At 51.7% G+C, this 27,271-nt stretch overlaps 1 protein-coding gene across 1 annotated transcript; it reads left to right on the top strand.

The window, feature by feature from the left end:
• Positions 1 to 49: 49 nt before the first annotated feature.
• MXRA5 (matrix remodeling associated 5) lies at positions 50 to 26,465 on the top strand. The gene is made up of 7 exons (XM_055337848.1): positions 50 to 213; positions 2,212 to 2,427; positions 7,732 to 7,861; positions 8,093 to 8,483; positions 10,610 to 15,574; positions 18,313 to 19,213; positions 23,372 to 26,465. Exons 2-7 carry the CDS (start codon positions 2,222 to 2,224, stop codon positions 25,278 to 25,280), a joined length of 8,502 nt encoding a protein of 2,833 aa, XP_055193823.1. The 5' UTR covers positions 50 to 213; positions 2,212 to 2,221; the 3' UTR covers positions 25,281 to 26,465.
• The last annotated feature ends 806 nt before the right edge of the window (positions 26,466 to 27,271 follow it).

The following is a 27,271-nucleotide window of genomic DNA, read 5'->3' as shown; positions in this document are numbered from 1 at the left end:
GGGCAGGGCAGGGTGGGGGTGGGCCGAGGCGTGGACTCGGGGACGCGAATAAAAGGGAGCCGGCTCGCCGCGCCGAGCTGGGAAGCCTCGCCGCCTCGCCCCCGGCCCGGGAAGGGCATGGCCCCGGCGGACCCCCGGCGGTGACTCGCGCGCCCCGGCCCCGCGGAGGCTCAGGGCGCCCCGCTCCCGTGCGTCGCGGCTTCCGAACGACAGGTGAGGACCAAGGGCAGCCTGGGCGCCCGGGGGGCGCGCGCTCTGCTGCAGGGGTGGACTTGGGGGTCGGCCAAGGGCAAGGCTGGGCAGGGACAAATGGCACTGTCCGTGGCTCCGGGGCCCAGGGGCCAGCTCTCTCTTGCGGGAGGATCCCCGGCTCCCTTCCCCCTTGCCTCCTTGCACCTAAGCATCCCCGGTTTCCAGGGAGGCGCCCATGGGACGCCCCCCAAGTGAAAGCGAGTGCACCCTGCGTTGGAGGCGCCAGCAGAGCTCGGCGCTCAAGTCCCCCCTCCTCCTCTTCCCCTGGAAAAGGGGAGCCCCTCGGCCTGCTGGGGTGGAGCAGACATTGCAGAGGTCACCATCCGGGAGAGCCGGCTCCTGGTGTGCGGGGCTCCAGCAGCGCGTACCTCCAGGGGCTCCCCCGAGCTGCGTTCCGGGGAAAGCCCATATTTTCCTTGGAGCGGCGCTGGAAGTGGGCCAGGGCGCAGTGCCGCCGCGCCAGCCAGTCCGCCGCCCCCCCCCCCCCCCGCCACCCCGGGCGCCGGCCCGGGAGGCCCTGGGCGCTCAGGGCGCCTCCCCGCGCCACGCCTGGGGCGCGCGCTCCCTGGGTCCCAGGAACCGAGTTTGCGGAGGAGGCGTCACCACTCCCGGGCCCCGGGCCACCCTCCGGCGGCACAGCGCGCGTTCCCGGGCCGAGGCCAAGCGCGCGGGCGGCCGGGAGGTGCAGGAACCCGCTGGCTCCCGAGCGCAGAGCTGGAGCCGAGCCTCCCTCTGCAAGGGCCGCCTGCCCGGACGCGCAGCAACCAGAGAAGACGCGCGCGGGCTTTAGGGCACCATCTATTTCGAGGTAAAAGACTGGAAAGCTCTGGGTTTGGGATGCCCCCAGCGTGTGAGCGCCTGGGTTTTATATCAGCACTGAGCGCTGCCCCCGGGGCGGGCGCGTTTCTGGGCCGCGCGCTTTGCTTTCCAGGTGCATTCCTATTTTCAAGTCCACTTCATTCAGGAGATGACAAACACGTGAGATGATGAGGTGATGGCCAGTGCATGAAAAAAAAAAAAAAGTAGATACATGACCACTGGTATTCTAAACGACACGGCTGATGCAGCCCCAATTATGTGAAATATCGAAGCATTTCGATTTTTGTGTGTATGACTGCACTGATCGGTTCCCTTTGCCTCAACCTACGTCATCGGGGAACTCCTTTCCTCCTCCTTTAAGGTCAGATTTTAACAAACTGCGTCCCCGATGAACAGCCGTGCTGCACCATTGCAACCCTGTGGCTCTTGCTAGCAAAAAATTAAGAATAGTACAAACCCACGAATAATGGAATACGTTTGGGTTTGGCAAACGCGAAGCCTTTAAACACTTTCAGAAGATACACCGAAAACGTAAAGAAGGTCATTAAAAAGGGGAATACTCCTAATAACGACCCTCTTGAGCAGCTTTGCGTTTTTTTTCTTTTTAATTCAAATATGTACAGTATATAATAGCTCGGAATTAACATCCGGAGGCGGACACGGAGTATTTTAATTACTAGAGAAGTTTTGTTTTTTCTTTCTAAATTCAAATTCGTACGGTGTATAAAGGCTCGGAGTTAACATCAGAGGCACATAGTCATTTTAATTGCTTTATTTTAAGCATCAATGTCTCTCCTTTTTCTCTCATGTACATACAAACGCTGCGTGAATACGCATGTAGGAACACACATGTATGTATTTTTGTGCGTGCCCGTGTGTCTGTTCCATACCCTCGCTCTCCGCGCAGGGAGACTCCCAAATCGTAGTGTCCGAGGCGGCCATTCCGATCCCATTCTACAGAAGGATCAAGCTTCGCCCGGAAAGGTCAGAAAAACAAGTTTCGAGCTTCTTGGCTCACAAGTGTTAGGACCGTACGACGGCTTGGGAAGCTCCACACCACCGTGCACGCTTGAAACCACGTTCGCCCAACGTAAGTGTTACCTGGCCATAAACGGATGTCACTTTGTGGTTCCCCGACAGGTGTCCAGGGATGAGGCACCCCGACAAGATGCCAACGCGGGCGCACTGGCGAGCGCTGTCCGTGGTGCTGATTCTGCTCTGGGGACATCCACGACCCGCGCTGTCCTGTCCTCACCCTTGCGCCTGCTACGTTCCTAGCGAGGTCCACTGCACGTTTCGCTCCTTGCCTTCTGTGCCCGCTGGGATTTCTAAACATGTGGAAAGAATCAATTTGGGGTTTGTACCACATTCTTACCGAACGATTTCAGCCTCTTTGCTTGCGTGTTTGTTTTTTCTTTGAACGTATATGTGCATTGACGTCACTGCAAAGGCATATTTCTTTCCGTGTCGCTCTATCTAGCGATGCGTACGGCCATATGGGCAGAATGGCGGGAGATGGATTTTTTTTTTTTTTGAGGGTGATGGATTTTAACGATACTACGTGCGGTCCTTCGGGGGCAATTATCTGAATGTATCCATCAACTGCAACCACTATCATAAGCCTTAATACCCAAGCATCCTGAACAACTTCAGTGTGTCGAGAGATTTCCCTTGATAACCATCATTTACTACATATGAGATACAAATGTATCAGACACGCATGTAGATAGATAAATACTACTCAGACTTCAGAAGCTATTAAAAATAATTTTAAAATAAATCGGACATTTCTGACATTCTCAGTTATCTGGAGGTTGTGATTGTGACCCTTGGGGAAATAAAAGAGTTCTTGCAGATTTTGCCTCTCTAAAAATACGACTCAGAAGATACACTGAAAACGCATTTTTAACTATTTTTAGTTAGTATTTTGGCTATTTGTCAAAATAGTTTGACAAGTATTTTGACTATTTTTAAAGAGGCATTTTTGTGCGGCATCTAAGATAGAATTTTTATATTTTAAATCTTTGTTTCATTGACATGAGCGCTTCCTATACGTAAATATTAGCTGCTATGAATTATAGGTACTCACGTGCAACCTTTTAAACAATTATTTGGATTTCCCCAGGAGAATACATAAGCCATTTTCTATGACCTACAACACAACAAAAATAATTTAAGATTTGATGACTGGCCACCGATGGGACATTTTAGTAAAATGCAATGGCCAAACCTGAGTCAATGAGCACATAATTATGCATGTGCCTGCACGTCTTAGAGCGCAGAATTAAAAAATATATATATATCTTCTTGCATTTGTAAAGGCCACTAGGAGTAGAAGAAGACAATGGGAAGTAAAGACGGCACGATAGGAAGTTCCCTAATCTAAGGGAGTGGATCATTCCCTAGTTTTCTCCATAAAGTCTTGAGAGACCTGATGATTTGATTATCTGAAAATCCAACCACAATGAGGATAGCTGAGTAGGGGAAACCGTTCGTCTTTGCCAGAAGAGGGGATATTAATACTTAACCCAATTTCCCTTTTACAAACTTACAGTTTAATTAGGACGCATCGCCCGCCGAATGGGAGAGAGAAAAGGAAGATCGTCTCCCACCGGTTTGAATCAGGGTAGGATGTGCCGTGCTAGTGGTGCATTTGCAGAGCTCGTCCCTGATTCCTCTCACTTCTTGCACCTCCGGGTGTGCAAAATGGTTCTGTCTCGGGGCCGTTGTTGCTCTCGTGAACCACCGTCAGGGTATTGTCCCATACTGCCTGACCCCTTGGCAGAGCACATAGTCAGAGGTACTGTCATAGAGGCCTTTGTGGCATCCCCGAGGAAAGTGTGAAAATGGGGGAGGTGAAGGAGAAACAGTTTTCTGCTGGCTTCCTGCCTAGAAGGCGCCAATGTGCCACCTGTTGCGTGTTGAGGGTCTGGGGTGTCCGTGTTTTCCCTACTGGCCGTCAGGTTGGAGTGCACGGTGGAGAAGATGCCACATGCCTCCTGACTATGTGGTGGCTTTATACTTGGCCACACCAGTAGACTGTGGCTCATCAAGCTGTCTATACCTCACTTAGAATTTCTGTGCTGTTTTCCCTCCACTCGTCTTTACGTTGAAACAGTTCACGCAGGGGAAACAATTTCTGAGTTAGAACTTACTTTCTGCTGGTTGCATTTTTAAGCAACTTTACGTGGTAAAGACAACGAATTAGGGTCTCCCCAGATTTTTGCCACTGGAGTAGAACACAGATATCAAGATCTTCTCTTTTCCTATCGGTGGCAGTAGTATTTTGAGACGTCATTGCATCACATTAAAAAAAAAAAAAAAAAAAAGGAAAAAGGTTAAGGAGGAGCTTCCCGGCACCAACATATGTTACTTGCATCTGCCTTAATTGGTAACATGAGTCAATATGGCATGTTTTCATTTCCATCAATAAGACCACTCATATCTCAGCACTTTCTCTGAAAATCGGTCTCAAACTAGATTAATGAGACTGTCATCGTGCATGTTGTTGGTGGGGGGAGGGAAGAAAGAACGGGAATGTCTATACAGATCGGACTCAGGGTCTGATTTGTCTTCTAGTCATCTGGAAGGAGTAGGAAACTCTCAAAGAATGAGGGATTATTGGCAAGGCACTAATGAAATCTTTCATTCCCACACAGATGTTTTCAGGGTCCTCAGCACGGAAGGAGAGAGATCCGCTGTTTCCTGTTTGCACAGCCCTAGAGCTTTTGCAAAAATTGCTTTCCAAGTATTTTCGAGTAAACAAACAACAACAAAAGAATCATCCACTTAGCGTCATGTTCATAGATCTTTAAAGAATTCATCCCTCCGATGAAAAGACTAGCTTTCACGACCTCTTTCTGAGTCTCCCCAAAGCCCACACAGCCCTTTTTAATTTTAAAATTGGTTTTGCAAATACTAACCCGTATCCGTGAAGGCGTCTTACGTGTATTTGTGATATACTAGAAAGCATTTCACTTGAGACGTTATGTAGTCGCTGTCAATCAGGACATTCTGCAAAGGGGGATGGGTGGGTGATCGTGTTGCACAACTGGCCTCCGTGCAGAGTCGTTTCAGTCTCTTCCCTGAGCCCCACAGATTTCCCCATGCCCCTGCTGGATTCTAGATGGGCGCACGGGGATTCATCCCTACGCTTCGGGTCTTCAGAGGGAAGAAAATGCACCAGGTTGATACAGAAAGACACATTCCTGACCCGGTATCTTCCCCATCCAGGACTGGGGGCCGATTTATGCAGGCGTGAGGGAGTCCAAACAGTGCTGTCCCTCTGACCTCAAACACATGCCTTCCCTGCACCTTCTCCACCTTGGCACCCACCATTATGGTTGAATGGCCAGTTGGAAGTGACAATTTTTCCGTGACAAAGACACATAACACTAGTGAGCATAGCGCACACTCTGAGACCAAAAAGTGCCAAAGAAGAGCAACATCTTTCTGACTTGTTCTAGACATTGAGCCTTTGACTCTCACCTCTTCTGTCCCAAGACCTGCCTCCTCTTTCTGGCCTTTCTGTTCTTCTTACCTCCAGGGTCATCTCCGGTGATTATACTTACTCCCTCTACATGCAGTAGAGCATTTGTCGCTTTCACACGTTATCTTAGTTTGTGTCACTCTTTTTCTTAAAACCTTCCGATCATTTCCCATTGACGTTGGAACAAGTGAAACACGCTCCTTCCCACACCCTCCCAGCTCCTAGGCTGCCTGGTTCCTGCCAACCCCACCTACCTCTCCTGATACCATCCTCCTGCTTGTTTACTGTTTCCAGGCAGACCCCAGACACCAAGAAATGGGAAGAAGTTCAGATTCGGCCATCCATTCCCTGAGAGCTTCACCATCCCAGATAGATTTCATTGTAGAATCCTAAACAGTAAGTGACTGAGGCCACGTGTCAGGTCATAGACCATCCCATCTAGGGTTAGACTGCGGTTTTTCAACTTCAGTCTACTTGGTATTTGGGGTGCTATTTCCATTTTGCTTAGGACAGTTCCTTGTTGTGGGGGCTGTCCTGTTTGGATGGTGTTGAGTAGCATTCTTGACCTCTTCCTACGAGATGCCAGTAGCACCTTCCCCCTCTTCCAGTTGTGATTGCCAAAAATGACCCCAGATATTGTCAAATATCCCATGGGGACAAAACTGCCTCCCCCCCATTCGTACCACTACCATAGATAGATGATAGATAGATAGATAGATAGATAGATAGATGATGATAGATAGATAATGGATGGACGAATGGATAGACAGATGATGGATGGATGGATGGATAGATGATAGATGGATAGACCGATGGGTAGGTAGATACATTATGGATGGATGACTGCATGCATAGAGAGATGATAGATGGACAGATGGATAGACAGATGATAGATGGATAGACTGATGGGTAGGTAGATAGATGATGAATGGATGGATGATGGATGGGTGGATGAATAGACCAACAGACAGAGTCTCTTCTGCTTCGTCAGTTTCCAAATCTCAATATTAGGGGCTGAGCCGCTCATTGCGGGAGGCTATCCTGTGCATTGTAGGGTATTTGACAGCACCCTTGGTCTCTACCCACCAGATGCCACTAACACTCCCCCACCCAGTTGTGACACCCAAACATGTGTGCAGATGCTGTCCATATAATCCAGAAGAGGGAACCTCTGTGTAGAGTTGTCTGTTGATTCCATAAGTTAAATGACAAAAAGGAATCGGGATTACATTTTTTTTTTTTTTTTTTTTTTTGCTCTGGGAGATTGTATTTCCTGGAATTTATAGCTGAAAGGTGATGCTTCCTAAAGCTGGCTCTTAGAGGAGTGATTCCCCACATCTTGATTTCAGATTTGGGGTCTGGGTTCAGTCACATTTGTGTTTATGAGAAAATTGGACCTGGCGGCCTGTGCTGTAGGTATGAGCACTTCACCTGCATTTGTCTACAGGATCTGTTTCCTTTTATCTAGACGATAGGGAGAAGTCAGGCTACATGTGTTCTATTTCCGCAGAAACAGTGGCACAAAGTAACTGCCCTCCAATATAGGAGTTTTCATTCATTCCATCTTTACCAATGTTGATGCAAAAACAAAACCCAGAAACATACCAGAATGTTTACAAATAATTCAGGGAATCCATCAGAAATGGCCACTGGTCCTTGTGCCAGTTCAGGAATATTTGCTGGGTACTTTGACTAGGAATCTGCTAATGGAGCTAGAGGCAATTTTAGACAAAGGAGTGGGATTTAGGTTCTAATGGAAGCTGGTCCAGTTGGCCCTTCCTTGGAAAGGTGCACAGGAAAGCGTCAGTAATGATGAATGACACGAGGGTCATTGGCTGCGGAGAATTAGCACGAATGCAAAGAAACAGGCAACTTGGGAAGTAGTTTTGTATTATCACAGAACAAGAGAGAGGAGGGGCTCGGCTCCGGGCTCTCAAGGACCCAACGAGAGAGCTAACCGCCCAACACCAACACCATATTTTCAGCTTTCCTTTGGACCCTGGAAATGGACATGGACACAAACCAACAACTGTGCTTTGGGAACGGCACCGGTAGACCTCAGAGTCAACATTTTGCTAAATTCTTCCTAGGCAGGCTGCAGAATCTGCCCCATATGGGATTTAAGCATTCACTGTTTCTTATTCTTTTTTTTTTTTTTTTTTTTTTTTTAGATTTAATAGTATACAGGCTTTGTCAGAAACCTCGTTTGCGGGACTGACCAAGTTGGAGCTACTTATGATTCACGGCAACGACATCCCCAGCATCCCCGACGGGGCTTTAAGAGACCTCAGCTCCCTCCAGGTAAACCCTGTGCTTTTACGAGCATCGGTAATTGCGGCCTGTACGATCATTAATGAATAGTGGGAAGTGATACAGTGCTCCCTAACGATTAATAAAATTGCAATTTTTTTTTTTTAGGTTAAAAACCGGCTTAATGTCATTATTTCCCTGCCCTTTGTTCTAGTTTCTGTGTCTGTTTGTGGCTTTCTAAATTACTCACAGGACTTTCTGTTCCATCCCCTGTCTTTCTAGGTTTTCAAGATCAGCTACAATAAACTGCGGGTAATCACGGGACAGACCCTGCAGGGGCTCTGGAGCTTAATGAGGCTGCATATGGACCATAACAAGATCGAATTTATCCACCCACAAGCTTTCAAAGGCTTAACATCCCTAAGGCTACTCCACTTAGAGGGAAACCTGCTGCACCAGCTCCACCCCGGCACGTTCTCCACGTTCACGTTTCTGGATTATTTCAGGCTCTCTACCATAAGACACCTCTACCTCGCAGACAACATGATCAGGACCCTTCCCACGGGGATGCTTCAGAACATGCCGCTTCTGGAGAATCTTTACCTGCATGGGAATCCGTGGTCCTGTGACTGCGAGATGAAGTGGTTTCTGGAATGGGATGCCAAATCCAAAGGTAAGAGGAGGGCAGAGGGAAGGAAGGTGGCTCAGCGCGGCACATCCCTTACCCTTCTGGAAAGTTTACGTTCTCTGGTGTTGAGACGTGGCTTTCTCTTGTCAAATCAGTAGGGTGGGAAACACCCGTGCAAAGTGTGCAACTTAGATGTTAAGACGTCTCTGTTCCATCGTGGATGTATCCTTCAGTGAAGTGTAAAGCGGTGATCCTTTAATCAGTTATATACAGTTGACTATGATTGTCTTACATTGAATATCTGGAGTATTACAGGCAGCTTTGGGTAACGTGGAGGATTTTCTGTGCATCCCTGTCCTATGAGGAGGAGTTCAGGAATGCTTAGAAACGAGAAGGCTAGCAGTGGCTATGACATTATTCTCTCAAGAATGGGGGAGAGGGATGTTCTGCAGTGATTCAGAGAACAACAACAACAAAAAAAAAAACAGGAGTGATGTGTAGAACTTGCAAGACAGTAGATTTTGATTCAAAATAAGGAAGGTTTTATTTTTTTTTTTTGTCTTTCTTTTACCCTCTTCCTCGAGCCACACCTTGAACCCCAACCTCGATCCCATTGGGTTTACCATATCCCAGTTCTGTCGGCTCACGTCCATCCTCATAGCCTCCAGCCTGGGTGGAGCTCCTTCTCCCTCTGGGCAGAGAGTCAGGTGTTCTGGGCATTCTGGGCAGGTCTTTGCAGCCTTGGTCACGCCTCCTTCAGTCATCTCCACACAGAGCAGTTGTCAGAACAAATTTTCAGAGGGAGCATGTAGTCCTCCCGCACCCCTGCATAAACGTCCACTGGTTTCCCGTTGCTCTTGGGGTGGAACGCACAGTTCTTACTAGGACTTCCTACACAACCGTGCTCCCACCTACTGCCCTCCTTCTGCCACATGTGGGCCCTCCCCCTTAGTGTCTGGATGGCTCCGTTGGTTAAGCATCTGACTTCACCTCAGGTCATGATCTCGGGCTGCCCACTTGGCAGGGAGTCAACTTTCCTGTCTGCAACTTGTGCTCTCTCTCTCTCTCTCAAATAAATAAATAAAATCTTTAAGAATATTTTAAAAATCACCTTCCTTGAGAGATCTTGCTGTCCTCAATTTCTACTTAGCACCTTGGCCTGTACTCATCTACACACAACTTCCTGCGCACACAACTCATGTCCCACATTCAGCTCCTAGGTGATGGCCCTTTCACTGGTTCATTCCCAGTGGGGATGGAAAGAAGAGGGCAGATATCCAGAGGGCTGTAGTCTTCTCCTTTCCCCAGCTCGAGATAGGGTGGCACCATCTACTGCTGTAGAAAAGGCATCTAGGTCTGGAGCAGAGAGAAAACATAATTTGGTCTTGTAAGTATCAATGAGAGGAGACTTACTTTGTGGTTTGGAAACAGACACATCAAGCAGAAAACTGGGCGAGGAGTTCATAAGATGTGTGTGGACTGGAGAAGCACATATGGCCGCCATCACCGGATAATGGGTGGTGTTGGAAACCTACATGTGGGTGAGGCCATGGATGACGGGGCAGAGCGAGATGGAAGGGGGCCACAGTCCATCGCTAATGAGTCGCTGAGCAGAGAAGGACAAAACAGAGAAAGAGGCAGAGCAGTGTCCAGATTGGGAGAACATTCTGGAAGACTTGATGTCCAGGAAGCCAAGAGGAGACTGTGAATCCAAAATGTAGACGCTCCCCGAAATGAAAGATTATGGCGACAGAAACAATTATAAAAGGGAGATACGATGTGCTTTGTGGCAAAAGTGGGTCCTTCAACCTGGAACTGATTTCCTGGGTTGCATTTCTTTGTCCAGATTCTCCTGGACCTTTGGAGAAGGTAAGTTGTATAATGTGTGAGAAGAGAGTGGTTTCAGAATAAGACTTAAAAATACTTTTGAAAGTAGTTTTTTGTTATCCATGGTCAAGTAGTTCTACAGCGGTGGTGCCTTTCCACAGTCTGTGCTGAATTGATTTAAGGTCATTGGTGAAGTCACAGCAACGAGGGAAGCCTGAAATCATTATGGCCACGAGCCGACGTGATAAAGATGCACACAAAGCCTGTGTCCTCTGGCCGTGTGCAAGGCAGGCCATTCTTGGGTTCGTTAACTCATCGCATGTTTGTTTGCTTGCCTGTTTTAGGGACTCTGAAGTGTAAGAAGGACAAAGCCTACGAAGGTGGCCAGTTATGCGCCATGTGCTCCGCTCCCCAAAAATTGCACAAACAAGAGATTCACAAGCTGAAGGACATTACCTGCCTGAAGCCTTCCATCGAGTCTCCCCTGAGACAGAACCGGAGCAGCAACAGCGAGGAGGAGCAGGGACAAGAAGAGGATAGTGAGGGCCAGCTCTCCCTGGAGGGGTTCCAATTCCCCCCGTGGAACATCTCTTTGAATATGACCGACGAGCACGGGAACACGGTGAACCTGGTCTGTGACATCAAGAAGCCCATGGATGTGTACAAAATTCACTTGAACCAGACGGACCCTCAAGAGATTGATATAAATGCAACGGTTGCCCTGGACTTCGAGTGTCCGATGACACGGGAAAACTACGAGAAGCTGTGGAAACTGATCGCGTATTACAGTGAGGTCCCTGTGAAGCTGAACCAAGAACTCACGCTCAGCAAAGACCCCAAGGTCACCTACCAGTACAGGCAAGACGCCGATGACGATGCCCTTTACTACACGGGCGTCAGAGCCCACGTTCTCGCAGAACCAGAGTGGGTCATGCAGCCGTCCATAGACATCCAACTCAACCGACGTCAGAGTACGGCCAAAAAGGTGCTGCTCTCCTATTATTCCCACCATTCGTTAACGATGCCCGCCAAAGAGGCAGCACGGTCTCGGAGCAGAAGCTGGGTGATGATCGAGCCCAGCAGAGCAGTGCAAAGAGCTCAGACTGTCTTGGAAGGGAGCCCGTGCCAGCTGAGCTGCAACGTGAAGGCCTCTGAAAGTCCGTCCATCTTCTGGGTGCTCCCGGATGGGTCTGTGCTGAAAGCGCCCTTGGAGGACCAGGATGGCAGGTTCTCCATCCTCACCAGCGGCTGGCTGAGGATCAAATCAACGGAGCAGTCGGACTCGGGTTTGTACCAGTGCATTGCTCAGGTGAGGGATGAAATGGACCGGATGGTATACAGGGTCCTTGTGCAACCACCTGCCGCTCAGCCATCTGATAGTCATACAATGACAATTCAGAAGAACCCAGGGGAGCCAGTGGTGTTGCCTTGCAGTGCGCTGGCCATACCCGAGGCCCAGCTCAGCTGGGTTCTTCCAAACAGAAGGATAATTAATAATCTGGCTAACACGTCACACGCCTACATGTTGGCAAATGGAACTCTTTCCATCCCAAAGGTCCAAGTCAGTGACGGCGGTTTCTACAGGTGCGTGGCTGTCAACCAGCAAGGGGCGGATCATTTTACTGTGGGGCTCACGGTGAATAAGAAAGGATCCGGCCGGTCATCCAAAAAGGGCAGACGCCCGGGTGGGAAGACTCTTCCCAGGGTGCCGGGAGACGTCGTGGAGGACGAAGGCGGTTCAGGCATAGGAGATGAAGAGAACGCTCCAAGGAGAGAGCTCCACACAAAGGACCAGGAGCTACTCATCAAGACAAAAGACGATGCCGTCACCGGAGGTAAGAAGACCAAGAAAGGGCGAAGAAAACTCAAACCGTGGAAGAATTCTGAAAAAGAACCAGAGACGAACATCGCGGAAGGTCGCAGAGTGTTTGAGTCCAGACGGAGGATAAATATGGCAAACAAACAGATCAATCCAGAGCATTGGGCAGATATTTTGGCCAGAGTACGTGGGAAAAACCTTCCCAAGGGAACTGAAATAGCCCAGGTGGTCAAAACCACCACTCCTCCATCCGTGAGTCCAGAAGTGACACCTCTTCTGCCTGCCGTTCCGCCTCCCGCAGTATCACCTGCACGGACCACAATCAGTGTCGAAGAAACCTCAGCAGATGCATCTCTGTTTGGTGAGGAAGACCAGGGCTCCAGCACCGTGTCCTCAGCCAGGATGGGACCGGAAAGTGGGCACGGTGGAGGGATTCTTGCTGAACCCCGAGTGACAAGCACACATCTGGGAGAATTCATTGACCACGACTTTTCTAAGAATGAGGATACAACTCCCACTGAGGCTGGGCCACCACCGTGGGCTACAGCCGCCACCCTGAGGGCCACGCCTCTTGAATCCTCTCCTACTGTGCAGCCCCTGGACATGGTCTACGAAGAGCAGGCCGGTGAAAGCACAGCCACAGAGGGCTGGCCTGCAGTAGATGCTGGATCCATGCCGGAGCCCACGTCAAGCGAGTATGAGGCCCCACTGGGTGCCATCTCCTTGGCTGAGTCTGAGACCGTACCATACGTTCAGCCAGATTTGGAGGCCAACCCACAACCAGATGAAGAGAACACGAAAGAGGTCACCTCCACTCACTTTACGCCAACTACCACTTTGTGGGGTGCTGACTCCAGGGCATCCCAACCATTAGCAGGGCTCACGTTAGGGGAGCCAGATGCCCCGTCACGAGGACATCCACGGGGACAAACAGATGACACCCGGCTTGGGAAAGGTGCTATAAGCACTCAAGACAACCCGCGGGTGGAAAAGGGTCCAGAGGAGACTTCTGAGACACTCGGGGGAGAAGATATGCCAGAGAGAGAGCCGACAGACTCCAGGAGTCCTGAAGGAATGGGAAAACGAGTCGAATCGACCACTCGGCTTGACTCTACCCCAGGAGTGGATGGCATCACTCTCTTCACACCTTCCAGGGGAACCACGCTGGGAGCTCTCCTTGACAGAGACGCCCCCACAGTAGCAGCAGTGATGCCGGCGGAAAAGACCACGTCGTCTCCAGGGCTGACCACTCACCCTTCACGAAAGAGACCCAACGGGAGGAGGAGATTACGCCCTCAGAGATTCCGGAACCGCCAGAAGCAAACCCACGCGCCCACGACTTTTGCCCCAACAACGGAGGCGTTCTCTACTCGACCTACTCGAGTACCCGAAACAAAGGCTCCAGGCCACGTGGGGAGCACACCGGCGCCAACATCTCGGGTTGACAGCACAGCTGGTGTCGCCAAGCAGCCGGAGACAGAGAAGCAGGCCGAACCCATATCCAGGGGAACCTCACGAAGGAAACACGGGAAGAGGCCGAATAAACACCGCTACTCCACTTCTCCGGGGAGCCCTCCAGCCTCTGCGTCCGCGCCCGGCCCTTCCCCGGAGAATAAACATAATCATGTCGTTGCCACTTTGGAAGCTGTGCTCTTATCTACGACCGTTTCCCTGACAACCGGGGACCCACGCGGGACGGCTACAGCGAAAGACTCTGCGACAACTGCCACGGAAAGACTCTCGCCACCCAATCAGTTCCAAGAGACAACCGCAGTCACCTATACGCCTGTATCGGAAGGAAGACAAATGGATTATGGCGTCGCAATCACCTTAAATGGCCTTAAAACCAACAGCTCGGGCCCTGACGACTCCTTCACGAGTGCTGCATCACCTTCTGGCTCTGAGGTGGCCACTGTGGGAGAACGTCAAGGAGAATCGGCTCCATCCGGCTTTCCAGAGACCTCACGCTGGAATCCCCCAAGCGCAGCCCAGCCCGGGAGGCTGCAGACGGACACGCCTGTCCCCAGCTCTGTGGAAACCGTTACGGACTCACCCTTTCCTAAACCGTTGGAGGATGTGGGTGTTCCTTCCCAGTTTCCACCACCAGTTGCAGCCTCTACACTGTTTCAACCAGAAGAAGTGGTTGCCTCAACCACTGTGTCGAGCCTAAGAGTAGAGCCGTCTTCAAGTGAGTCAGAAACCCCCGTCCGTGCTCAAGATCATCACGCAACCACTCCAGCTGAAGTTAGACCTCCTGCTCCGATAGCGGAGCCGGCATCCCCATCCCCGGCCACCACTCTTGTGTCCTCGGTTCAGGCCTTCACGGAGCCCACACCTCTTACTTCAGAGTCACTTCCAACATCGACGGATTCCAGGGAAAATGTTCTCTTGAACTACGCGGGGATCCCAGAGGCCAAGGCACCCCCGGTGAATGGTGAGGGAACGCGGCACGTGCTGACGCCGAATGAATTATCCACCCCTTCTTCCAACCAGGATAAGTTTCACTCCGCTCCAAAGCACGAATTGGAAAAGGAAGCATTTGACGGAAAGACCCAAAACAGTCTTCCACGTGGGCCCGATGGTAAGCACCAGGGCGGGAGAGCCCCAGTCTTCCACCAGCCAGCCGGGATTCCTGCCAAACCGATCCCGCCGAGAGGGACGGCGAGGCCACCCCCCACGGCCACGGAAGGCTCCTTCAGATACGTGGTGACTTTCCATCCCCCTCGTCACTGGACCAACAAACCAGAAATAACGGCCTATCCCTCAAGGGTCTTGCCAGACACGAAGCACTCAACGCCGCCAAGACCACCAAGTACGACGACTCCCGTTGTTCCGGCGCCTAAGCCCAAACCTGGCGTCCCCGCGAAGTTTACTGACCAAGGGCCGGACCGATTCAACGCCAACTCCAAAGTATTTGGAAACAACAACATCCCGGATCTCAGAGACCCTATTGGCAAGCTTCCGAGTTCAAGAGTCCCCCATCGCCCCAGTGGAAGATTCCCTTTCTTTTTCAACAGGACTCTGTCTTTCCCGCAGCTGGGAGCTACTCCGAAGCCCCAAATGCCCACGTCTCCTGCCCCCGTGATAAGAGAGAGAAAAGTCAACCCGGGTCCGTACAATAGGATACATTCTCAGGGCATCATCCACGTGGACTTTGGTCCCCCCGCTCCTCCATTGTTGCACCCTCCCCGGGCCACGGGGCCACCCGCCACAAACTCCCAGAACGCCCCTGTCGTCTACTCCACCCGGAGCTCCATCCCCTTCGTGGCATCGTCCGGCCAGCCTTCCAGAAGCTTCCATCAGAGCAGCTCAAAGCTCTTCTCTGCTGGAGGGCCCCCTGCATCCAAGTTCTGGACGGTTGGGGAAAAGCCCCAGATTATCACCAAATCTCCTCAGAGCGTGTCGGTCACCGCGGAGACAGACGCCGTGTTCCCATGTGAGGCAACGGGGAAACCCACGCCCTTCATTACCTGGACAAAGGTTTCTACAGGTGAGGCATTTACATGTCTGCGTTCTAACGGGGCTTGTGTAGAGGGAGGTTCCTTGAGGCTGTGACCTCAGGCAAAACTACAGTCTGGCCTATGGACAGATGGGTGGGATGGGAGGGGACATCTGAGAGCCTGGACCCATCGGGGGACAGGAAGTAGGGAACCAGAGCTCCTACGTGAGCTATGTGAGATTTCATTGGGACCATGACAGCATGTCGTAGGTGGTTTGGGCAGGGAATGACCTAGGCCACGAATATTTCACAAAGGAGCCCCTCTTGTGTCTTCCCAGGGGAGCCCAGCACAAAGGTCGCCCATGTGGGACGGGTAGGAGGAGTGGTGGAGTCCTCCTCTTGGCCTTCCCCTGGCTGCTGGACGTGAATGCGGCTGCTTCTGGGCTCATCAGACATTGCTTTGATTGGCACCTAGAGACGTGGTCGGGTTCATTTGCTGGGGTTGCCCTCACAAAGGACCACAGACTGGCGGCCTCGTAGACAGACCTACACTCTCTCCTGGTCCTGGAGGCTTGGAGTCTGGGATCCCGGTGGGGCCAAGGCTGAGTCCCCCCGAGGCCTCTCTCTTTGTGTCCTCACGTGATTGTCCCTTTGTGCGTGTCTGTCTCCATCCCCTCTTCCTATATGGACACTAGTCCCCTTGGACTATAGCGCACCACGGTGATCTCATTTTAATTTCATGATCTCTTGAAAGACCTCCCCCCACCTCCAAATAGTCATGTTCTGAGATCCCAGGAGACGGGACTTCAACGATTCTGGGGGGAGGACCCAACTCGGCCTATGACAACGGTCTAGACTTGGAACTCTGGGATGCCCCAAAGGGCACCTGGTTGTGTAAAAAATGACCATCTGCTTTGAACCGCAAAACAATCGCCAGGTGACAGGAAAGGGCCATCTGAGCATGAAAGACCTACCTCGCCCCCTTTCCCTTTCTTTCTCTCTCAACACGGCCACATCCTTCAGGCCTGGAGTCTGATCAGAGGTTTTTTTTTTTTTTTCTTCTTCTTCTCCATTTTGACGACAGAGGAATGATTTATGCTAATAGCACTTGAGGGAACTGTGCATTTCTTAGGTTTATCTCACCAGCGTTGGAAATGCTCCAAAGTTCAGCAGAGGCTCTGGGCGCAGGGGGATTACAGACTTCTTTGATCGGCTCAACGTTGATGTCACATGTTTTCGTAATGATTTAATAAGGAATTTTGCTCAAAGTAGCAATGGGGGACGCAGTGCGGCTTTCATGCTAACGGGGTCGTGCCTTGGTTTCTCTACTGGGAAATCCCGTTTGTATTAACCCGTAGGGTCTCCCCTACTTTGTGTGATCCCAGAGCACCCCAGGGCCATGCCTCATCACTCGACGCACGTGTGCACTGATGAATCGGCGTCTCCTGCCGGAGCTTGTCAGAACTAACGGAATAGGGATCCCTGGGTGGTGCAGCAGTTTGGCACCTGCCTTTGGCCCAGGGCGCGATCCTGGAGACCCGGGATCGAATCCCACGTCAGGCTCCCGGTGCATGGAGCCTGCTTCTCCCTCTGCCTGTGTCTCTGCCTCTCTCTCTCTCTGACTATCATAAATTAAAAAAAAAAAAAAAGAACTAACGGAATAGCCGGTGGTGGAAGCAGGACCCAGGAGCCCAGCTGTGTGGGAGACGAAGAGAATGCCATAAGTCAGGGCTTTCCAGGGCTTTCCAGTTTTTAAATATGGGATTTGTTATTCAGAAAATGGTGAGCCAGCACATCAGGAAATGCCTGCCACTGAAGAACCGTTTATTATTCAGTCTCCGCGAGGAGGGGACCACACAGGGAAGGACCGGCGTCTGTCGGCAGGCAGAGGGAGAGGGGAGAATGTGCACAAGAGCCTTTGTTGTGGTTTCTGAAAGAAGAAACAGGCGAGGCAGGGTGAGCAGGCGTAGGGCGGGCTGGCTCGAACGATTATTTCCGTGGGTTCTGGGTCACAGGGGTTCCCTACTTGTCTGGTACCTGCCCTGTGACTGAGGCAGGTGAGTGGTGGCCTGGGCATGCGAGAAAAGAGGGTGGCCCTGTGGGCTCTGAATTGCTTGCTTTGCACTTAAAAGGTGAATTGTCTGCTAATTTTAGGGACTGGCTAGGCCTTGGAAGGGGCCTTCCTCCCAGCAGGGTCAGCACGACCCCGGATGCCAAAGCATCAGGAGCACGTGGTTAATGCAGATCCTCACGGTGGCCCAGCCCCAAGAGGATGTGACATAAAACGTAGGGGGTCTGCGGTGGGGGAGGGAGAGAGACACGTGTCCCCGATTGTAGCAGCGCGTAGTAGTAGTAGTAGCGACCCGCCCTCTGTGGCTCAGGAGTGTGGCCGGGGTGCAGGCGGATGCTGGTGGCACGTCTGGGGACTTGAGGAGCTCAGCGTCTCTGTGGGTGAAGCAAGCCTGCGTCTGTAGGAGCTCAAGTGACAGGGAGGTCCCCTGGGCACGACCTGGGTCTCACGGCTGCTTCCAGAACGTTCTACGAGCCCCGTGCTGGCTGGCTGCCCTTTGCTTGGGGGCCGCATATGCCTTGATTCTGGAATTGGGGTAAGAGTCAAAAACGGTGAAACAGGATGTTCTATTTTCTCCATATCGGACGTGCGGTCTGGTCTTCTGTTGCTTGGGACCTAAAGGGAAGAATTCGGCTAATCAAGCAATAATCCCCCTTATTGGTTTAGACGGAGACGGTGTGTTTGCGTGCAAGCTGACCGTATCTGTTCTGATTGCCAGGTGCTCTCATGACCCCGAACACCAGAGTACAACGGTTCGAGGTCCTGAAGAATGGCACGTTTGTCATCCGAAAGGTACAGGTGCAGGACCGGGGCCAGTACATGTGCACCGCCAAAAACCTGCACGGGGTGGACAGGATGGTGGTCCTGCTGTCCGTGACGGTCCAGCAGCCCCAAATCCTAGCCTCCCACTACCAGGACGTCACGGTGTACCTGGGAGACACGATCGCCATGGAGTGTCTGGCCAAGGGAACCCCAGCCCCGCAAATCTCCTGGATTTTCCCCGACCGGAGGGTGTGGCAGACGGTGTCCCCCGTGGAGGGCAGGGTCACGCTGCACGAAAACCGGACCCTGTCCATCAAAGAGGCCTCCTTCTCGGACAGAGGAGTCTACAAGTGCGTGGCCAGCAACGCGGCGGGCGCCGACAGCCTGGCCATCCGCCTCCACGTGGCGGCCCTGCCGCCCGTCATCCACCAGGAGAAGCTGGAGAACATCTCGCTGCCCCCGGGGCTCAGCATCCACATCCACTGCACCGCCAAGGCGGCGCCCCTGCCCAGCGTGCGCTGGGTGCTGTGGGATGGGACCCAGATCCGGCCGTCGCAGTTCATCAACGGGAACTTGTTCGTCTTCCCCAACGGCACCCTGTACATCCGCAACCTGGCGCCCAAGGACAGCGGCCGCTACGAATGTGTGGCCGCCAACCTGGTGGGCTCCGCACGCAGGACGGTGCAGCTGACCGTGCAGCGGGCGGCGGCCAATGCGCGCATCACGGGCACCTCCCCGCAGAGGACGGACGTGCGCTATGGGGCCACCCTGCGCCTGGACTGCAGCGCCTCGGGGGACCCCTGGCCGCGCATCCTCTGGCGGCTGCCGTCCAAGCGCATGATGGACTCGCTCTTCAGGTACGTGTCCACTCTGGCTTCGCCGTCCATCACTGCGCTCCTGCACCTGCGTCCCCTTTGGGCGCTGGGGACCGAGTCCTGGGCTATGCTGGGGCCATCCTGGGAGCCCTCTCCATGGGGCCGGGCACAGAAGGGAATGACTCTGCGTCCGGGATGGACATGAGCAGACCTGACTCCCTGTGTGCGCCGCCCCGCGCGGAAGGGGCATTTCTTTTCCACCCAATGCGATCTTGCCTTTAGAAACCAGGATGGAGAAGAAACATCTGGACTTTCTCCTTCTCCTTTCCTACCCCTTCCCCTCCAAAGGGGAAAAAAAAAATGAACCAAAAACCTTTTCTTTTAATGGTTATATTTTATCCCTGTGTTAAGCGATAATATTAGATACAACACTTACGTGACCTTCTATGTGTGTTGTATGATTTCGACAAAACGCATAGAAGCTGAACGGTGTGAGCACAAAAAACATTTGAGGCATGAATAGGGCACCAGGTTGGCACACCTAGAATTCTAACAGTTTACTTTTTTGGCTGCAAAGAAAGTGCCCTTCTCATCCAGCGTCTTCAGGTCCCACATGTGTGTGTGAACATAGAGCACTGGTTTGCAACCGTCGGGCAATGCTTGGGGGCATTTTTGGGTGACATGACTCAGGAAATGGGGGTGTCACTGGCATCCAGTGAGTGGAGACCAGGGACGCTGCTTAAAGCTGTGCAGTGCCCAGGACGCTCCGCAGCGGAGGGTCAGCCACCCCAGATGTCAGCGGTGCCCGGGCTGAGATGCTCTGACCTTGTATGAAAGACAACTGAACCATCATCTGTCTAGCCATCCATCCATCGTTTCTGTGTATCCATCATGTCTGTCTATCCATCCTATCTATGTATCTATCCATCCATCATACTTATCTCTGTCTATCTATCCATCCATCCATCCATCCATCCATCCAATCTATGTATCCATCCATCATATCTATCTATGTATCTATCTATGTCTATCCATCCATCCATGGTATCTAAGTATCCCTCCATCCATCTTCTCTATCTATGCATCCTATCTATGTAGTCATCCATCTATCATATCTATTTATCCATTCATCCATATCTATCTCTATCAACCCATCCATCATATCTATGCATTCATCCATCCCTCCATGCATCCATCCATCATGTCTATCTTTCCATCCACCATATCTATCCATCCATCATATCTATCTATCTATCTATCTATCTATCTATCTATGTCTATCCATCCATCCATGTATCTAGCATCCCTCCATCCATCCATGGTATCTAGGCATCCCTCCATCCATCCTATCTATCTATCCATCCTATCTATGTAGCCACCGTCTATCGCATCTATTTATCCATTCATCCATCATATCTATCTCTATCTATCCATCCATTACATCTATGTATCCATCTATCCATCATATAATTTACCCATCTGTCATATCTATTCATCCATCATATCTATCCACCCATCATGTCTATTTATCTATCTACACCCATCAACTATGTATCCATCCATCCAGTGCATCTATGTATTCCTCCATCATATCTACCTATTATCTATCTATCTATCTATCTATCTATCTATCTATCTATCTATGTCTGTCCATCCATCCATGGTATCTAGGCATCCCTCCATCCATCCTATATGTTTATCCATGTTATCTATGTAGCCATCCATCTATCGCATCTATTTATCCATTCATCCATCATATTTATCTCTATCTATCCATCCATTACATCTATGTATCCATCTATCCATCATATAATTTACCCATCTGTCATATCTATCCATCCATCATATCTATCCACCCATCATATCTATCTCCATCAACTATCTATGCATCCATCCATCGCATTTATGTATTCATCCATCATATCTATCTATCTGTCATCTATCACCTATGTCCATCTATCCATCGATCCATCAGACATGTATGTATGTATCCATCTATCGCAGTAGTTTGCAACTAGACAGGTCGAGCCGCCAGGGAACGCCCATCAATGACTGGAGACATTTTTGGTTGTCACACTAGAATGGGTGGAGGCTTCCCGTGGCATCTGGTAGGCAGAGACCAGAGATGCTACTCAGCACCCTGTGGTGCCCAAGACACCCCACCCCAGAGAGTCATCAAACCCCAGATGTCAGCAGTGCCCAGGCTGGGAAACCATCGGCTAGATCCAAAAGAGCCAACGTCCTCAGTACACATCTCAAGATACAGAGCAGAGACCGTGGTTGGCAAAATGAAATGAAGGAAGCATCACTGGTGCCGTGATGGAGAGACCCTGGCTTATGGTGCATTTTTAGCCTCCACAGCCCGTCAGCTCAGGCAGGAATGCATGTGGACGTCGCCCCCCGCCCCCGCCCCAGGATACGAGGAGGGGAGCCAGCACTCAGGGGCTCTGTGCAGCTGCGCCTGGCCTCCCTCGTGTCTTCCCAATGCAGGGAGAAGGAAAACGCGCTTTCTCGCAGGCTGAGTGTTAACTTTAGACAGTTGGGTGGTGCCTCGTGAACCTTGCACCCTCCATCCGCAATACCACGTATGCAGTTTTCCCTGGACTATCTCCCAGCCCAGCAGATGCACTGCCATGTGCAGAAGAACTGTTTTCAGCTCTTTCTGGCATGACTCAGGCAGCGCTGAATGAACGGCAGCAAAAGAATGTGAACCCGCTACGAATGCGAGCCGTTCTACTAGTATCTCCCCATAAATCACCAATCGCTGTCTCTGCGGCTTCCTTCTCACTGAATTTTGTACTAATTACATTCTTAGGAAAGCGCGATTAAGCAACCCATGTGAGTTTTATAAAAGAGCGGGCTCTATGCCTTGCCTACACATTGGGACTATTTAAAAATACAGATATCAGAGCTTTTCTTGAAGCCTGATCCCCAGGGATGCGTAGGCATGTATATGCTTCTCAGTCACTCCGTGGGTCGCGATTACGACCAAGGCTGCCAGTCACCGCTTCCCAGTTCCCAAATGCTGGCAAAAATGAGCTACTGTACAGAGTTTTAGATTCTAAACTCACGACACATTGAAATTTCTTTGTCTGCTCCCCGTCCTACTGATTTATGTTGGCCTCATTCACACTCGCAGCCAACAAAACACTTTATTTGGTCTTTGTTAGTAGTTGTATTTTATTCCCAATAATCCAGTCGACTCAACCATAGGCAGACTTTTTTTTTTTTTTTTGGTAGCTCTACAATACAGTTCCACACACGCTGTCCAAATAATGCAATGTTTAGGAAATATTTACGGATTTAAATGCCACCCCCACCTTCCCCCAATGCCACCGTTACAAATTATGTGTAACTGAGATTTTTTCAATCTGGACGCTCTTAAAGGAAGAATGTCTCAAGTGTTTGCACCTCTCGTTCGAAACATGAGTTTTGAAAAGCTTTTGAACTATTAACCCAGAGGTGTGTGGGCCTAGGTCCAGCGTTATCATTTCACACGGGGGAATGCAACGCCGGCTTATGGAGCTAGCTGGGGAATGTCATCCAGCTTTAGGTTCAGGGTCTAGGGAAGAAGACGTCACATCGATGTTGCCATGTTCTGATGAACCCAATGTTACCATTAAAAGTCCAGGAATAGCCAGGAATAACCCCAATTACACGGTGCATGGAGTAGCCCTTTGGCAGCCTCTTGCCTCGTAACGGGATATGATATAATACAGGATTGTCAAGGGTAATCGTTGTGTCTGGAACATTTTATTCAGGAAGAACTGCACCTCTTCACGGAGTTCACTCAGGTTCATTGTCTCCGCGGCTGTCGCATTTTACCCGATTTTATCATAAGCAGACGCTGTGCCCTGACCGCCACGCGAATGCGTGATGCGCATTACACCCACGGGGACAGGGCGGAGGTCTTTGGCTGCCTTTCACTTCCTTGAATCAGTGGCCAGGCCAGCCAAAGGTCAGACTCTACCGAGTCAGAGTTCTTATTTGAGGTAGATCAATCATTTCCGCCTGTGAACGCAGTCCCCTCCAGGCTGCAAAAGCCGCGTGACATTTTGCAGTAAGTAGCAGCCGTGTGCCCAGATACTTCCCAGAACCACATGTTTTCATTTCATTCTGGTGACCTAAAGCCAGGACAGAGCATATGGGACACTGACATCCTTCTTCTTTCCTTTCCTTTCTTTTTTTTTTCCCGGTCAGCTTTGACGCCAGAATCAAGGTGTTTGCCAACGGGACCCTGGTGGTGAAATCCGTCACAGACAAAGACGCGGGGGATTACCTGTGCGTTGCCCGGAATAAGGTTGGTGATGACTTTGTCATGCTCAAGGTGAATGTGGTCATGAAACCGGCCAAGATCGAGCACAAGGAGGAGAATGACCACAAGGTCTTCTACGGGGGTGACCTGAAAGTGGACTGTGTGGCCACCGGGCTTCCCAACCCTGAGATCTCCTGGAGCCTCCCAGATGGCAGCCTGGTCAACTCCTTCATGCAGTCCGACGACGGCGGCGGCCGGACCAAGCGCTACGTGGTTTTCAACAACGGGACCCTCTACTTCAACGAGGTGGGCATGCGCGAGGAAGGGGATTATACCTGCTTTGCCGAAAACCAGGTTGGCAAGGATGAGATGAGGGTGCGGGTCAAGGTGGTGTCCGAGCCCGCCGCCATCCGGAACAAGACGTACTCCGTGGTGCAGGTCCCCTACGGTGACGTGGTCACCGTCGCGTGCGAAGCCAAAGGGGAGCCCACACCCAGGGTGACGTGGCTTTCTCCAACCAACCGGCTGATCCCGGCCTCCTCCGAGAAGTACCAGATATATCAGGATGGCACTCTCCTCATTCAGAAAGCCCAGCGCTCAGACAGTGGCAACTACACCTGTGTGGTCAGGAACAGCGCCGGGGAAGACAGGAAGACGGTCTGGATTCACGTCAACGTCCGGTCGCCCACCATCAACGGGAACCCCAACGCCATCACCACCGTGCGGGAGATCGCTGCGGGCGGGAGTCGCAAACTCATTGACTGCCACGCGGAAGGCATCCCCACGCCGAGAGTCTTGTGGGCCTTTCCCGAGGGCGTGGTTCTCCCGGCCCCGTACTACGGGAACCGGATCACCATCCACCGCAACGGCACGCTGGACATTCGGAGTCTCAGGAAGAGCGACTCCGTGCAGCTGGCGTGCATCGGCCGCAACGAGGGCGGGGAGGCCAGGCTCATCGTGCAGCTCACTGTCTTGGAGCCCGTGGAGAAGCCCATCTTCCACGACCCGGTCAGCGAGAAGATCACGGCCATGGCCGGCCACACCATCAGCCTCAACTGCTCGGCCGCGGGGACCCCGACGCCCACCCTGCTCTGGGTGCTCCCCAACGGGACGGAGCTCCAGAGTGGCCAGCAGCTGCAGAGGTTCTACCATAAGGGGGACGGCATGCTGCACATCAGCAGCCTCTCCTCCGTGGACGCCGGGGCTTACCGTTGCGTGGCCCGGAACTCGGCCGGCTACACGGAGAGGCTGGTGTCTCTGAAGGTGGGGCTGAAACCCGAGACGAGCAACCAGTATCACAACCTGGTGAGCATCATCAACGGGGAGACCTTGCAGCTGCACTGCATCCCTCCGGGGGGCCGGCCGGCTCGCTTGTCTTGGACGCTCCCCAACACCATGCTCTTGGAGGGCCCCCAGACACGGGGGCGCTTCTCCCTCTGGGAAAACGGGACCCTCACGGTGCGCGACGCCTCGGTGTTTGACAGGGGGACCTATGTGTGCAAGGCGGACACCGAGTACGGCCCTTCCGTCATGAACTTCCCAGTTATCGTGATAGCCTATCCTCCCCGGATCACCAGCGAGCCGACGCCCGTCATCTACACGCGGCCCGGGAACACGGTCAAGATGAACTGCATGGCCATGGGCATTCCCAAAGCAGAGATCACCTGGGACCTGCCGGACAAGTCACACCTGACGGCCGGGGCGCAGGCCCGTCTGTACGGGAACAGGTTCCTTCACCCGCAGGGCTCGCTGACCATCCAGCAGGCCACACACAGAGACGCCGGCTTCTACAAATGCACCGCAAAGAACATCCTCGGCACCGACTCAAAGACTACTTATATCCACGTCTACTGAAAACGCCCCCCGCAGCGCACGGACTCCACGGCCATGGCTTGGGAAGCTTGCACAAAGCCCCGTTTGTAAGGAAAGCTGCCGCAGCCGGATGGTCAGAAGCCTTGACTGATCGGTCACGGTGCACGGTGGCCACCCCCCGACCCCCCCCCCCCCCCGCCCCGGCTGGGTTTCAGGTTCATGTTGACTTTGACCTACGCTTGTCCGTGAAGGGAAGCCTTGCAGACACGGGCAGGACGGTTCGGCCTCCCCAGGGACTTGCGTTCATGTTTACAGCCTGTCGCCCGCTCCTGTCTGGCGTTTCACGGGAGCTGGGCACGCGCTCGTGGCGGTGTCTGTCTTGCAGACGCCACGTCTATGCTTTACCGGGCGTCTGTCGCGGACCTAAGGAGCATTCACTGAAAATAAACCGCAGACGTCACCAGTGCCTTGCTACCCCGTTGAAGATGTGTCCCTTAGTTAAACTGCTGCAATCTTAACACGATAGAATGTTCTAGAATGACTGCCCGTCTTTCACTTCCTGCCACGTTAGAGCTCCAGCTTGCCCTAGAAGGGCTTAGAACCACCGCACTGACTGATGTCTTTGCAAACGTACAAGTTTCATACAATACAGCCACCATTTTATACGGGACTCACTTTTTTTTTATATAATGGAACTCACTTTCTCCCTGGAACTCACTTTTTAGATAATGTCTCACATAAAGACATTTTTATATTTTCTCTCCGGTCAGACGATGAGGCCAGAAAGCGAGAAGTGCTCTCTGTCTCATTAAAAATAATAAATTATTGGTCTTTACAAGACTTGGATACATGAGAGCAGGCATGGAAATATAATTGTAAAAAAAGAAAAAAAAATCCTCCAAACTTCCTTGAGCACATTCAGAAACCGCTATTATATTACCTTCCCCGGCAACCCTATGGTGTGGGAGTCGGGGATATTGGATTTCCTTGTTTGTGGATTTATCTTGAGAGCTGAAGTCGGGGGAGAGGGCAGGAGACAGCTAAGCCGTGACCCTGCACAAAGAATCCAGAGCCTCCTGGAAAAGCCCGGAAACGTCTCCTCCACCCAACCCCCCATCAATGTGTGCTCATGGAAAATAAGAGACATGTTCTCCCCATGACTGCTTTACTGTATTTTTAAGGTCAATATAATGTACATTTGATAATAAAATAATATTTTCCAAAGAACTGGGCAGTGATCATAGCGATGCATTCCAGGGCAAGAGCTTTTCAAATATTTCTTTTTATTATTATTATTATTATTATTATTATTTATGATAGTCACAGAGAGAGAGAGAGAGGCAGAGACACAGGCAGAGGGAGAAGCAGGCTCCATGCACCGGGAGCCCGACGTGGGATTCGATCCCGGGTCTCCAGGATCGCGCCCTGGGCCAAAGGCAGGCGCCAAACCTTTGCGCCACCCAGGGATCCCAGGGCAAGAGCTTTTCAAGTGAATTTGCGTGGAAAGCGAAATTCTCGAAAAGCTGCTCTTTTCCACGACATTAGAATTATTCCATTCCCTGCAAGGGTGTAGCAGGTAGGGAAACTGAGTCAAAGGCACTGGCTCCAATGATGTATTTCGCAGGAATGCAGGGTGACACCCCCTCAGTCCCAGGGGGTGACAGCTCCGATATGAAGCAGGGCAGTCTGGGGGTGGGGACGTGGTGCCTTAGCAATGAAATATAGTGAAATATTCGTTAGGAAAGCCACATCTGGGGAACGCGCGCTAGCCTGCCTCCGACGTGCGACACTCGTTGTTATGCTTCCCCAAAGAGGAGAAACAGGGATCCCTGGGTGGCGCAGCGGTTTGGCGCCTGCCTTTGGCCCAGGGCGCGATCCTGGAGACCCGGGATCGAATCCCACGTCGGGCTCCCGGTGCATGGAGCCTGCTTCTCCCTCTGCCTGTATCTCTGCCTCTCTCTCTCTCTCTGTGACTATCATAAATAAATAAAAATTAAAAAAAAAAAAGAGGAGAAACAAAAGTCAAGGTAAGT

This window comes from Nyctereutes procyonoides, unplaced genomic scaffold (genome assembly GCF_905146905.1).
Source record: "Nyctereutes procyonoides isolate TBG_1078 unplaced genomic scaffold, NYPRO_anot_genome, whole genome shotgun sequence".
Taxonomy (NCBI): domain Eukaryota; kingdom Metazoa; phylum Chordata; class Mammalia; order Carnivora; family Canidae; genus Nyctereutes; species Nyctereutes procyonoides.
The sequence above is the reverse complement of the archived record's forward strand: the minus strand, read 5'-3'. Positions and strand labels throughout refer to the sequence as shown.

What these genes read in the sequence shown, in the direction of transcription:
- MXRA5 (XM_055337848.1), top strand. Translation starts at nt 2,222, where the DNA reads ATGAGGCACCCCGACAAGATGCCAACGCGGGCGCACTGGCGAGCGCTG. An exon ending in ATGGGATGCCAAATCCAAAG is followed by an intron (nt 8,484 to 10,609) that starts GTAAGAGGAGGG and finishes TGCCTGTTTTAG; the next exon opens with GGACTCTGAAGTGTAAGAAG. An exon ending in CTGGACAAAGGTTTCTACAG is followed by an intron (nt 15,575 to 18,312) that starts GTGAGGCATTTA and finishes TCTGATTGCCAG; the next exon opens with GTGCTCTCATGACCCCGAAC.